Genomic DNA, 15,195 nt, shown 5'->3' with positions numbered 1-15,195 from the left:
TTATCTTGTTCCAGTGAATTGATAGGCCACGGGGGCTACGATGAGGTTACTGTGTCTTCATTTATCTAGTTACTTTTAGGACTAAAGGATAGGACACAGAATTTTGTGTAGCTCATTTTTTTTTTCAGTTCTTACTCTGTAAGTAATTTTAAACAAGGATTTCTGTTTTTGTTAAAAATAAATAGCAGAACTTCAGAAACCTGATTTGGAGTTTGACAGTACTGGAGTATGTACGAAAAATTTTGTCTAGGCACACAGAAGTGGAAATGAATGTTCTTTTTCTGCTACTAAAGTGTTAGGAGCTGCTGAAACTGTAAATTGATCATATGTGGGAGGGTAGGATGAAGCCTCATTGCCTAAAACTGTCAAGTTCTCTCATTCTTGAGAAACACACCCTTCCTGGACAATATGGGCTATTAGTAGTTAGGTCACATTGTATCTTGTAACTTTTCTAAGGCATAAATAAATGTCCTCCTGTTGTTGGGGGTAGTATTGCCAGCCAGGCAGAGGGGCCACCACCTGACCCAGCTCTGGTCTTCTTGTCTATTTTTTCCTCATTCTTGCTGCCATTTCTCCCCGGGATGCAATGGATCACACCAAGAAACAAACAGATCCCTACACCAAAATAGTATTTTCTCTTCATATTTAACCTAGCTACAACTAAAAATGAAACAATACTATATTGATGAAATCTCCTGTTACTGAGACCAAAGATGTGCTGCACACAACATAGGGAAGAAATGGTTTATATGGCTCATCTTTTCATCCTACGGTCGGCTGGATCCAATCCAGCAACAGCATGGCAGAATCACATGGGAGAGCAAAGTTGCTCACTTTCTGGTGCCCAGGAATCAGGGCTTGGGGAGGAGTGACAGTGAGAGACACACGCTCTGAAGAAAGCAGGACTTAGTGACCTACCTGCCGCAGTTGGGCTCCACATCTGAAAAGAATATTCAGCCACAGGTATCAGCGCATTTGTCCACTGAGGAGCATAGCCTTCTGACATCTACTCCCCTCTCCAGAAATCTCTGGTTAAATTCATAATCAAGTCGTACATGTGTTTATAAAAAATCAAAATGTTCAAGAAATAAAGGATGTTTTTTGAAACCAATTCTTTAATCAATCTGTGAAATAAGGAAAAACATTCCCATTCTCAGAGGGAAGAGCTGACGAATAATTGTAGTCCTCAAGTCCTATCTGGCTAAGCTCAGGGCCTAGGAAGAAGAGTGAAGAGCTTTCAGCTGTGGGAACGTCAGGGATGCCAGGCCAGATACAGAGGGGTTTTCTAGGGTGTCTGAAGAGAGACGTGATCATAGGACCTTGTGCCCAGATCAGGCATTTCTGAAAGCCAGCAGCACACAGTGCAGTGCCCTGGCTGTATGACCCCAGACTAATCAGTTCTTTTGCTCAAGTAAAAGTTGCATATTTTGTTATCCTATTAGCTCTTAGACTCTCTAGGAAGATTCTTTCTATTTCTGTGACTCCATGAAGACTATTCAGTTGATCTCAAGGGAGAGTTGTTCCAAGTTGCCAGTCTGCCAGGACTTCCTGTCCCTTGTGGTCTTCTCCAGGTGAGTGCCATCACTGGCTTCTGTGCCAGTACACCTGCATGACACAGGTCAAACCCATTATGACCCCTCACACAGAGGACCCACAGTAGCTGCATGGGCAATGGACCCCTTTAGGAGTGTGGTGGAAGTGTGTGGATTCCGCAGGTTCCTTGTCTCCATTGGGCTGGCTCTACCAACACCAACCACTACCACACCAATGTTCTCCCCAGGCTGACACATAGGGATCAAGACAGAGTCTGTGAAAGACAGGAAGTTCAGAACAGAAAGCTCTGACATGTAGTAGAAAACAGCAAAAGAGAGGATCAGTGAGAGTCCTGAGGGGCAAGAAAAGCAGACAACCCAGGGCACACAAGAAGCCTCACTATGGGGGGTTAGGGAGCCACATACCTTTAATCCCAGAATTCTGGGAGTCTGAAGCCAGAGGACAGCAAGTTCAAGACTATTTAGGGCAACGTAGTGTTTTACCAAAATCCCATCTAAAAATAAAATAATAATAATTAAAAAAGATTTAGCGATACAGTTCAGTGTGAAAGCTCCAGGTTCAATTCCAAAGACTGCAATAAAAAAGAAACAAAAAGCTAAAATAATGTTTTAGTGAGAAATTACTCTAGCAGTCAGTTACACTGTCTGTGATGAGCTTTAGGAAATGACTGCTAAGTCAAATTGCGACCCTTGTCAGGAAAATTGGCTGAGTAGACTGTGAGCCATGGACTGGTGGGCAGATGGATAAATGTTTTTGCCTCTTATTTTCCTCTATTTTTTCAGCTGCTCAGCAATAGGAAAAACATTACGTTGGGAAATAAAAACCCATAAGCACCTACAGTGTTGAGAAAATGAATTGCATTATGTGTTGTCAGCATTCACAAGTGTTTCTCCGAGTTGTTCTTGTGGCTTTATTATGCAGTAATCCCTCAGTAGAGATTTCACACCTGCAGACAATCATAAGACATCAATTGTCATGAAATCCACCCACAGCTCAAACCACGTTCTTTTCAGTGACATTTGCTCTACCACCCTTCACTTCCTTCTTGAGGTCAGTGAGCTTCTCTGGTCTTCTCCCCATGGGACTATGAAACCCATTAGTCGAGGTTAGATAAACATAAAACAGTATTAGGGGAAATTCTGCTGCAGATACACTCAATAGTAGAAGGTTCTAACTTTTTAGCCCTCAGGAGGGCTTTGGAGGTCCATCAAGACCCTCTTGGTCTGCTGAAGAGATATAAAATTTGGTGAGGGGAAAGAAGGACTCTCTTGTATCCTCCTGTACCCACCCTAGAAGAAACTAACCATTCCAGGGCACCCAGAACTCAGGCCCCTGGGGTGGCCATGCAGAGGGTGGGGAGGCAGAGTGGATCAGGCAGACCCTGAGAGAAGATCTGGGAGGCAGAACCTGGTAACGTGACCTCTGGGTCTGCAGGAGCCGCCTTGGCCTGGAAGAACAGGCTCAGAGCTGCCCTGGGGCCTGGGAAGGAGCCGCAGCTGACTCTGTCGCTTCAAACAAATGGAATAAGTGGGGCACACAGGACATGACCATTGTTAGTGACCTGGGAGAACCTGATCAGAAAGAGCAGGGTCCTTGACAGATATTTATGAGTGTCAGCCGATCACACCACGGTGAAGTGGGGGCAGGAAGTGAGCCGGGGACTGTGCTGTCCTGGGCACAGGAGCAGCCGCAGCCAGCTTTTCAGTGTAGAGTCACACAGGCGTGAAACACCGTGCCAGTCCAGGCTGCGCAGTAGTACACCCCAGAGTCGCTCGCTTCCACATTCCGCACTACGAATTTACTGTTCTTTGCTGTACCTACATAAGCATCGAATTTCCCTTTCGGAAGTCCTGAGTCCAACACAGCTTTGGAATTGGAGAAATCATAATAGAGCAAGCGTCGTGGCACTGTCCCCTCTTGAAATCGGTACCAGTGGATGTAGTTGGTTTTTATATGGATAGTGCAAGTGATTTCCACATAGGACCCGCGCGGCCTGTTCATCACCGTCATTCCCTCTTCCACGTTGGAAGATGTTTGACTGCCTGCTGGAGAAACAGCACAGAACAGTGAAGAAGAGTTAGTGGCATCCTTTCACATGGCTCGGGGGGAAAAATGGGCCTCACAGGCAGCTGCACACTTACCAGGAGGCAGGAGAGCCAGAAGCAGGGCCACAGCCCACAGCATGGCTGCTTCTCCTGGGCCTTACAAGGAGAGGAACCAGCTGAGAAGAACCAAAGCCCTCTCCAAACACAAATCCTACTCCACATGAAGGGATCCCTGCAAGATTGAGCTGGCGCTGGTCTTCCTGACTGAGTGGCAGGCTGGAGCACCAGCTGAGGAACTTTCTTAGAAGACAGCCCAGCTGCTGGCCAGAGGGGCGCGGCCTGAGAGGAGCCCCTGCCTGCTCTGCAGCGCCTCCCTGTGGCCGCCGGGCGCACGTCCTCACCAGAGGAAGGGAAGCCCGGGGCCCTGAGCGCTCTGCAGAGAGGCCGGCTCTGTGAACCCGGAGAGAGGCTGAGCCTGGGTAGCACAAGCCAGTCCCCTGGGAGAACCCTGACTTGTCTGCGTTCAGTCTGTGTTAATTCTTCCACCGTGTTCTTGTCCTGAGATGAAAGCTCTTCATTACTGACCGCGAACACTCTAACTTATATCTGTGTACAGACTTGGGCAGCTACAAACAGAGACCCTGATAATCCCTGACTCCAGTTTACTAAGGGAAATAAAGTCATTGATGTTGGCTGCTTGTGACACTGGGCCAAAGCGAAAGAGACATATGTCAACAGGTCCGGGTCAACTGTTTCAACAGTCGTCTTCACCTAGTCAAAATGATCATCACATAGGAAAGCAAGATGTAGTTTAAAAAATTTACAATGTGCCACTCCAAGAAATATTTTCCACACACAACGTTTTTCACAAATACAAATTGATATATGCATGCTGTATTTATTTTTCCACATCTTTTCATTAGTGCTACTGATTATAGAGATTGGTGGATTTCATTTTGACAGCTTCATATGTGTACATTAAATATTTCCATTGCTTTCACAACTTGCTCTACCCTCTCTTTTCTAACATCCCCCCTTACTTCTCATTGATGAGATGTTCAATGCACGGACTAGTTTTGATCACTTCCACTCCTCACTACCCTGTACCCCCAGAAGTATACTGCTGCATTTCATTTGGATCCATTGATGGAAAGATTGATGATCAAACTGATGGAAAGATTGATGATCAAACTGGTGTAATGAAATAAAGGTAGCACTGTAAGGTGACGGCCCAGATTTTCTTCCACCAAATTTATTCATAATTTAAATATATGCTTACATTTTCAATAATGGAATGTTGAAAAACTGTTCCTGACAGTTACTGTTTTTGGTCTCACTCAAGTAATTCATCTTTTGAAGCAATGAACCCTGGGAAGTCAGATAAGTAAGATATTTGGGCTGCTCATCCTCTGCCCCAAGGGACCATGTATGCAGGGACAGGGGGTAATGCCACAGAAGCTAGATAGCAGAGCCCCAGGCCATGTGCAGGAGGATCTCCCAGGTCCACACCCACTGCTACCTGGAGCCAGGAGGGTCCGGCCTGGGACAGAGGCTCAGGCTGGAATCAGAGAAGAGAGTGTTGCTGTCACAGTAGAGAATGACAAAACAAAAATGTGAAAAACACACAACCAACATGTCGAGTAGGAAGCTACCCTAACAGAGTATGAAAGCTAAGCACTTAAGGGAAGCCAGCACTGGGGCTAGAGGAGAAAGACCTGTGGGACACTGAGGAAAATCCAGAAAGATCCACAGGTGCATGAGACTTTAAAGGAGGGTGAGCCTGCACACACAGAGCAGCCAGGCTGACGAGGTGTTCCATGCATCCTCCTCTGGTGACTGGCTCACTATATGGGAAGACATACTCTGGAATGAACACTTCCCCACTTGCAAATAGTGCTGAGGTGTCATCAAACTGTAAGTACAAAGCATTCAGGTTTATCATTCATAAATTGCAAAAAGTTATGGGTGAGATAGTTTACTAAGAACAGGGGCTGTAAAGGAAAACTGGTTGATTTTATGAGGAAAAAATGCATATTTCTACTCACTGAATTGGTCAAAAAAGAGATAATGAGGAAATATCTTTCCTGCTTGTTGTCTGCATGGCCAATGTGTGTGAGACCACGTACAAACTAAGAAAAAAATAAATCTTCTAATAGAATAATGGGTAGTTCATATAAAGGTGACATTCATTCAATAGGAACTATAAATGACAACCACATTTGTGAAATTACTTTAGCCCTTGTTACAGTTAAGAAAAATCAAATTGAATGAACACATCTCATTTTAAGACCACAGCACTGGGCTAGCCCTTGTATTTTACCGCCTTGGCAATGTCAGTTCATCCCATCAACCTCAGTTTCTAATCTGCTGTGCTCAGTGCTACTGGAACCCTCAAGCAGTATTCATAGAGATTAAATGAGATTATATAGCTAGAGTGCTCAGCACACCACCTATGAGGCAGAGAGAACGTAATTTATCATTCTTCGTTATAATTTCTATTACCAGAGTAATTGTTGTATACAAATTTCAGAAATACTGGATCAATTATGCACATTCTAAATAATAAATGAATAAAAACATTAAAAGTATTAATTGTATGAATTATGTTGTGTGTGAAAATATTTAAATAATGTGTGTGCATTATTTAAATTAAAGTGTGAAATCCGGTTGCTAGAAAATGAAATGATGATTAAAATTTATAGAACTTAATGCTTCTGATCACAAGTTTCAAACATCAAATTTAAATAAATATGCATAACATATTATCTGAAAGTAGTAGTGGATAGATTTATCATATTAATTTGAACAACATGTTTTGAATCAATGAAGCAAAGTAAAAAATTCAATATAACTGACTATAATTTTGTTAGTGTAGATGACAAATAATGAAGAATCGAGTCTATAATCTCTAAAAACATCCTGCCTTATATTTTTGACTTTTGCACATAGGTAGAAGTTCTCATTGTTTCAGTACAAATTGAAAAAGAAAACCAGTTTCAAAATTAAAAGCTAAGGACTAAAAGGAAAGAAGCTACCTACCCATCACGGGTAGCGGGCAATGTAATTACTCCAAAACTGTTACAATTTAGAATGCAACAGTAAGAGCTGCCACGCTGGGCACCGAGAGGTGGAGGCACCCACAGTTCTGAGCTGGCGCACTGAGGGCTGGAGCCATTGGCACTTAGAGCCCCTAGCCACAGGCATCAGAGGAGTGGCTCTTTGCAATGAGCGAGCTGCATCTGCATTGAACCAAAAAGCCCTCAAGTGTGTTCATTACAGTGGACTGCAGTTGTGTGGGGGTCTTCATTAGGTGCCCCTGGACACTGCTGCTGCGTGGAAAGAAGGCCAAGGTGACAGTGGGAGAAGAATTTCTGTAGTCAGGACTCTCTACATATATTTCCACCTTGTTTGAATGTAGATAAGATAAGAATTTTTTAGTTTTACTTTTAGCATTTTCTTGCAGTATTCTTCAAACGTCATCAATTTTCCAGCTCCTAAGCATAAACATAATATTGTTGGCTCTGTGATGTAAAGTGAGTGATGTTGCCTTTCTTTTCTGTATAGATTCATTAATAAGACATTGTCTTTCCTTTAAAATGTCTGATCCTCTCATGAATGGTATTTCGACTTTTTTTTCAAGCTCTGCAAGCAGAGGGTGTTCAAGGCCTGTTTGTGGAACAGCATTGTTCTTCATGGCCACAGGTCCTGTCTGGGCAGCCCAACAACTCACCAATGAGCACTTGTATCCCACAAGATGCCTGTGATCCCACCCTTGTCCCCTGAAGCTACCTGGTCCAGCCTTCAGGCCTGCCACGCTTCAGGCGCAGGCTGTGGACATGCTGCATGTAACAAGATTAACTGGCACAAAATATCAAGAATAAAGATTGTTTGTTTAAAAAAAAATCCTTCAGTCAGTTTTATCAATAGGGTATTTTATCAACAAATACCCATCCCAGAGTGAAGAGCTGATGAATATGTGTAGTCTTAAATTCCCATCTTCCCAGGCTGAGGGCCCAGGGAGAAAGCTGAGGAGGCCTGCGGTTGAGGGAACCTGAGCAGGAGCCAGGGCAGCATGGGGAGGGGGTCCTGGGATGTCCAAAGCAATGGATCTCAGGCCTCTCACCCAGCTCAGTCATCTCTGAAGTTTTATCTTGGTCATCAATTTACGGAGCATTGGTCAGATGTCGACGACCCCACAATCATCAGTCCATTAGCCCCAGTAAAAGTTACATCCTTTGTTATCTCATTGGTTCTTAGAATATTTGGAGAGAACCATTTATGTTATTGCTATTTCATCAAAATCATCTGGCTTAGTTGTTGGTTGGCCATATTTTTGGGTTTTGGGTCTTCTCCAGGTGAGAGCCATTACTGGTCTCTGTGCCACCACACCTACATGACACAGGTCATACCTGCCATGGGCTTCTGCTCTGGGCACGTGGTGGCAGCCAGACTTGTGGAATCCCTTTGTGTGTGGAGATGAGAAGGCTGTGCATTCCACAAGTCCCTGGTCTTCTGGCTCAGTCCAGGTCCTGAGGAGCAAGAAAAGCGGCCAACCCAGAGTGTAGGCAAAGCCCAATATGAGTTTCCACGGTGGGACACACCTGTGATCTCTGCAGTCTGGGTGGCTGGGACAGGAGGATGGACATTTGGAGCCCCAGCCTGAGCAACCAGAGAATTAGCAAGACCTTGTCTTTAAAATTTGAATATTTATTTTTAAAGACTGAGAATATAGCTCAGTGAGAAGGTTCTACGTTCAGTCCCAGAAACAAACCAAATAGAATTGCCTAGTGAAGGACTAGTTAGCTCTGTCGCTGCACCCTTTAAGAAGTGACAGCTTTGCAAATGCCTGGATGGGAAAATCAGCTTCCTAGACAGTGAGCTATGGGCTAATAGGAAGATGGGAGGATTTTTTGCCTCTTATATTCCTCTAGAAGTTGCTTCTTTATATGATTAGCAACAAGAAAATATTACTTTGGGTGAAAGAAACTGTATTAATCGCACATTTTGTTGTCAAAATGAACTGTATTTTGTGTCATGAGAACTCACACGTGTTTCTCCCAGTTGGTATTATGGTCTTATTATTGAGTAATTATTCCTCATTAGAAATTTCACAGCTTCTGGTGACCACCAGCCAAACCTTTAGTAATATCTGCCCATTTCTAGAGCCAGGCACTCTGTATGGTGATATCTTTTCCTTCTACCTCTCTCCCTTGAAGGGTGCCTCTGGGCTCCCAATGATGCTCTGCATTGTGTTAGTCTAGATATGAAATGTTTAAAACAAAGATACGGGAAAGTAAATTTAAACAGCCCTTAGGCAAGAGGTCAAGTACTTAGTCCAGGTGAGGGGTTGGGAGGGTTCCGGTCCACACGTTCACGTGGCATAGAGAGACATAAAGTTGTTGTGAGGGGGCAGGCTGTTCTCTAGGGCAGATCACGCTGGAGGACAAGAACTCAGCCCCGTGGTGGGGCCACGCAGAGGCGGGAGCTGCAGATGCAGATCAGGAAGAGCCCGAGTGAAGACCTGGGAGCTGAGGGTGGGAACTCGTCCTGTGACCCCTGCTTTTCTTGTTGCCTCTAACTTAGACAGTGGGTTGCTGGCCAACCGCCAACCTGGGATCTGAGAAGGAGCCTAAGCTTATGCTGTGACTTTTAGAACTAATTGGACATACCTGAGAAGAAGATTATCAATGACATAGACAAGCCTAGAGCACCAAAAGCAGGATGCTCCCTTATCGATATTCACGATGGTAGGTGGCTACGAAAGTTTCACTTTTAATTTATACCTCTGTAATATTATTGAATTAAACAGTTATTAAAAATTTTCCTCTTATTGAAATTAAGAAGAAGCTATTGTTTAAAAACACTGCTTCTGGCAAAAACAATATACAAATTAAACACTCAAGCGGAAGTGGATCGCGTCATAGGGGGTATTAAGGGAGGAAGTGAGCCGGGGGGCGATCTATCCTGTTCACCAGGAGCAGCCAAAAGCAGACTTTTCAGCGTCGCATAGAGCAGGTGTGAAGCACTGTGCCGGTCCACACTGCGCAGTAGTACACACCGGCATCACCTTCTTCCACACTCCGTACTACAAATGTATTGATATGCTCTGCAGCTTGGTAAGCATTGTATTTCCCTGGTCGGAGCCCCGAGTCCAGCACAGTCTTGGAGAAGCCATAATAGAGCAGGCGCTGGGGGGCCTGCCCCTCCTGAAATCTGTACCAGTGGACATAGCTCTTTCCTGCACGCAGGTCACAAGTGATTGTCAAATGCGACCCACGTTTCTTGGTGACTGAGACAATTCCCCCTTCTCTGTTGTGAGTTGTCTGCCTGCCTGCCAGGGAAACAGCACAAAATAATGAAGAAGAGTTAATGGTATTCTTTGGCATTTCCGGGGGTGGGGGAAATAACCACGCGCTTACCAGCCGGCAGGAGAGCTAGCAGCAGGGCCCCAGCCCACAGCATGGCTGCTTCTCCTGGCCTTATAGGAGAGAGACCAGATGCGAACAGAAAGCCCTCTCCAAACTACTAAACATGAAGGGATCTCTACAACAGGGAGTTGGCACTGGTGCTCCTGACTAAGTCACTGGCAAGATCAGTCGCTGTGGAACTGTCTAAAAGACAGCCCATTTGGTGACCCCCCCCCCAGGGGCGGTGCTTGGGAGGAGCCCCCCTGCCTCTCTGCCTCTGCGCGCTCCTGCAGCGTCCCCCTGTGGTGGCCAGGAGCAAGTCCTCACCAGAGGGAGAGAAGCCTGGGGCCGAGAGCTCTGGACAGAGGCTGACGGAGTCTGAACACGTTGGGAGGTGGGTCTGAAAAACAGGGCCCTGGCTCTTGTGGGAACGGTGACAGCTTTACCATTCCTTTGTTAATGCTGCCATGGTGAGATGAAAATTCTTTGTCATCCTGACGTACAGTCACATCTGTGAGTACAGTGTGGGGCAGTCGATAGCCATATATCAGGCGATCCCTGTATCCATCTAATTGAAAGAAACTCGAATCAACGGTGGTGACCCACGAGACACTGTGCAAAGCGATGAAGCTGACCTATGCGCATGTGACGAGTCAATTTTTTAGTTTCTCTATCCTCTAGTCAAAACGATCTTCAAGAGGGCTTGCAAGGTTTCCTTTAAAAATACAAAGTATTTGGTTCTGAGAAATATTTGATATATACTTAATGTTCATACAAATGTACCTGGGAAACTTGTATTTATTTTGTTTTTACATCTTTCTTATATCAGGTTATGTTGTTTATGCACATTAATAGATTTCATTTTGACAGATTCACACACTCATCTAACATTTGGATCGTTTCAACCCCCTCCATTACACACATTGCTCTGTCTCTCCTCTAGCTTCACATCTGAGCAGGTGTCAAGGCATGTGGGTGTAACACATCCATCCCGCCCTTCGCCCAGTACCCTCAGCGTGTCCTGACTTCTGCATTTCATTTAGATTCAAGGACGCAAAGACAGACGATCAAACTAGTATAACTGAGTAATAATAGAACTTAAAAGTGGTTGTGCAGATTTTATCCCATCACAATTGTTGATAAATTAAAACATGTATTTAGACAATCCATAATGGAATGTGTAAAGCTGTCCCTGACATTTGTGTAATTCATCCTTTGCTGCGGTTTTAACAGTGAAGAGAAACTCCAAAATGGAACCCATCACTTGGAGGCAGATTTATTTACACCAAAGTGTACTGAACAAGGCCATTTCCAAAATATCAGGCCCTGTTTTCTGGTAGTCAGTCGCTTAAACGGGTTAAACAAGGAGGAAGTACAGAGGCAGGATAGCTTGTCGACTGGGGATTCAGTCTTAAAATGTGCATCATAGTGGTCAGGCTTTCTAAGAAACCAAACGAGCAGGAGCTGGAACTGGAACTATCATCTGGGCAACTAACAAGGGATAGGAGTTAATGCAGGAACACCAGAGAGCAGGTCTCCAGGCCACGTGCAGATGGTCTCACAGGTCCTCAGGCACTGCTACCTCTCACCAGGAAAGTTCTTACTGGGAAGGGGCTCATGGTTTATAAGTGAGGGAGGAAAGTATTGCTGTCACACTGAAGTATGACAAGACAAAATGTCAAAAGCATTTAAATAAAAATGTCCCCAAAAAGTCCAAACAAACAACTAAAATATCAAATAGGAAGCTATCTCCAGCAGATTATGAAAGTTAAGCACTTAGAAGAAGACAACACTGGGGCTAGAGGAGAAAGATCTGTGGGACACTGTGGAAAAATCCAGAAAGATCCACAGGTGTGTGAGACATTACTATAGAATGAAGCTGTATATTCAGAGCAGCCAGGCTGACTAGGTGTTCAATAAATTCTCCTCTGGCAATTGGCTCACTATAGGAGAACACATACTCTTGAATGAACGGTTCAGCATTTAGGTGTAATCAAAATGTGAGCATAAAGCATTCAGATTTATCATTCACAAATTACATACAAATTACAGGTGAGATACACCACCAAGAATAGGGGCCATAAGAGAAAACTGGTAGATTTTAGGAGGAAAAACACTTGAATTTCTAGTTACCGACACCTTCACGAAATAGGTAATGAGGTAATGTCTTTTCTACATATTGGCTAGAAGGTTAATGTCTCTAAAATGTTTGAGGCCAATTACAAACTAATAAAAATGAATATCACAATAGAAAATGGACTAGGAGACTAAAAGAGGTATTCATTGAAGAGGAAATATAAATGAAAATCACATTTGTGAAATCACAGCAGCCCTCGTTGTAGGTAACAAAATGCAAGTGGAATGAACACCTTTTCTGTCAAGGTCATAGCCCTGGTGTAGGCTCTCCATCACTTCATAGTTTAGAGCCTTAGCAAAGTCAGTTCATCCCATCAACCTGAGTTTCTCATTTGCTAAGGTCAGCGGTACTTGAAGCCTCAAGTGGTACACGTAAAGATTAAATGGGATGGGATAGCTGGAGTGTGCAGCAGAGCAGCTACCAGGGACAGATAACCTACACTTAACATTCTTCACTACTATTTCCTCTAGTACAGTAATTGCTATATACAGATTTCAGATGTATGCATGACACATACTCTAATAATAAATGAATAAAACAATGAAAACACCAATTGTCTGGATTTCTGCATTTATAGTTTTGAGGTGTGTGCATTATTTTAGTTAAAACATAAAATCTGGTTGCTGGAAAATAAAAAAATGATTAAAATTTATAAAATCAAATGCCTCAGGTCCAAAATACAAACACCAAATTTAGATAAATATGTATAATATGTTCTCCATAGGTGGTGCAGGGAAAAATTATTACTATCCAATTGAATGACATGTTTTGAATGAAAGAAAGCAAAGTAAAAATATTACACACAAGTAATTAAGATTTTGCTCATGAAGCTGAAAAATAATGCAAAACAAGGCAGTCTAAACGTCTCTTAAAAGATCATGCTTTATAATTTTTGCATTGGATATATGTAGAGGTTTTCATTGTATAAACAAATACAAAAGTATAAACTAAAATACAAACTAAATGCAGTAGCTGACTGCAAATACATACTAAAGGAAACCAGTTTCAAAAACTAAAAACTACAAACTACATCAGTGAAGCTATCTATACATCAAAGGTAGCATAGAATATAATTTTTTTTTTAATTTTATGTATTTAGGACCCGAGGAGAGAGCTCAGTAGAATAAGTGCTTGCCTGGCAAGTGCAGTGTCCTGAGTTCAATCCCTGGTACCACAAAAAAGAAAAAAAAAAGAAAGAAAAAAAAAGAAAGAAAGAAAGAAAGAAAGAAAGAAAGAAAGAAAGAAAGAAAGAAAGAAAGAAAGAAAGAAAGAAAAATGTATTTGGCACAGAGTCTCACTACCCAGCTTGGACTCATACTGATCCTCCTGTTGCAGCCTTCCCAGTGCTGGATTACAGGCATGTGCTACCAGATCCGATCGATCTCTGTGGGTAGCTCAGCACACCCCGGTGGTGCCAGCATGGCACGTGGTGCCAGGAATCAAACTCAGGTTCTCGCGCTTGCCTAGGCAGGCACTTAGACTGTTGAGCTGTTTCTGCAGCACACGTAGAGTATAATTACCTCTGAACAGTAGCTTGCTTGGAAGCCTAAAGACAAAAGAAAAAATGAATGAAACAAAGGAGAGAGGAGAGAGAGAGAGAGAGAGAGAGAGAGAGAGAGAGAGAGAGAGAGAGAGAGAGAGAACTAAAAATCTTAAATGTACCCAATGAACCAAGTACTATTAGCAGCATTTTGGTATTGTTTACATTTATCTTTGAGCTGATACTGCTAGGAGCCCAGCTTTTAATGCAAGATTGAAAAAAAAAAAGGAACCATCTAAAAAAATTAATAAAATCCTTCACATCTATACTTTAAGTCAAATGATTTTTTTTATTTAATTGTTGGCTACCTAAAGTAAAATCTACAATGCGCCAATGCTTTAGTTAGTATAGAAGGACTGCTACTTCTATACTGTGGCATCTGAAAGCCCCTCTCCCTACAGTACTAGCCAGCTGAGTAATGGCTGACTGCAAGACTGGGGAGCGGTAGAAGACCAACCCAGAGCACTTTATGCACCTGACACTAGAGAGCACGTGGCTGACAGCTGGGGCAGCAACACCGAGCCCACTGAGTGCTCCGCACTGGACGTCCATGGGATATGGAAGGCAACAAAGATACTTAGGCAAACACTTTAAGAAATATAAATATTCACTCAGAAAACTGAAGGACAAAGGGACACCAGCAGTTGCTAACGGCTCCAAAGGTATCACCTTGCTCTGAACATAGAGATAAGATTATCAATCAAACAATTACCTTGCTGCTTTTGTCCCAACTGTGTTTCAGGATGCCAGTAGTGAAGAAGCAAAGTTCTTTATGGAATTATTATGACCACTAAATGTATGAAAAACATTAAAATTAGTAAACTACCATTGTACAACTCCCTGTGCCACTATCAAGAATTGATTTCTAGCGACTGCCTAACAAGTGCAAGTTCCTGAGTTTGATCCTGAGTACAAGAGATAAAAATGTATTTAAAAAAAATAAGAAAACAATTGATTTTAAGGTTCCTCACACATTCGTGCTCCAGCTATTTTTCCACAATTCTACTTCTCTTCCTGTCCACTGATTTTTTTCTTTCATTTATATTCCTCAATCTCTCTGTCTCTGTATGTACTTTTCATTTTCTATTTTGTATATGTATTGTATTGTGTATGTTGTATATGTATTGCTCTATTTCTTTTCTTTTCCTTTCTTTCTTTCTTTCTTCTTTCTTTCTTTCTTTCTTTCTTTTTTTTTTTTTTTTTTTTTTTTTTTTTTGCGGAACTGGGGATTTGATCTCAGACTCTTGCGCTTGCCAGGCAAGCACTTATTCTACTGGGCTATCTCCCCTGCCTGTTTTTCTACTTCTTGATGTGATCTCCATTTCCAACTTTAATTCTCCTTTTCCCTTGCTCTGAGTTGTCACTGCTTCTCTTCATATCAGTCTTTAGGCTTCCACCTCTCAATTTCTATCTTTGTACCTCCTTATTCTCTTTCTCTCTGTCTCTCAGTCTCTCTGTCTCTGTCTGTCTGTCTGTCTCTGTCTGTCTGTCTGTCTCTCTGTCTCTGTCTCT

General features: G+C 42.9%; 1 gene segment (V, D, J or C); it reads right to left on the bottom strand.

The window, feature by feature from the left end:
* Positions 1-3,097: 3,097 nt before the first annotated feature.
* LOC111816368 lies at positions 3,098-10,147 on the bottom strand. The segment is given in 2 exon segments: positions 3,098-3,596; positions 3,696-3,838. Coding segments are annotated over 2 exon segments (384 nt in total).
* Between the last annotated feature and the right edge of the window lie 5,048 nt (positions 10,148-15,195).

Source organism: Octodon degus, unplaced genomic scaffold (assembly GCF_000260255.1).
Source record: "Octodon degus isolate 3935 unplaced genomic scaffold, OctDeg1.0 scaffold00031, whole genome shotgun sequence".
NCBI classification, from domain to species: Eukaryota; Metazoa; Chordata; class Mammalia; order Rodentia; family Octodontidae; genus Octodon; species Octodon degus.
The sequence above is the reverse complement of the archived record's forward strand: the minus strand, read 5'-3'. Positions and strand labels throughout refer to the sequence as shown.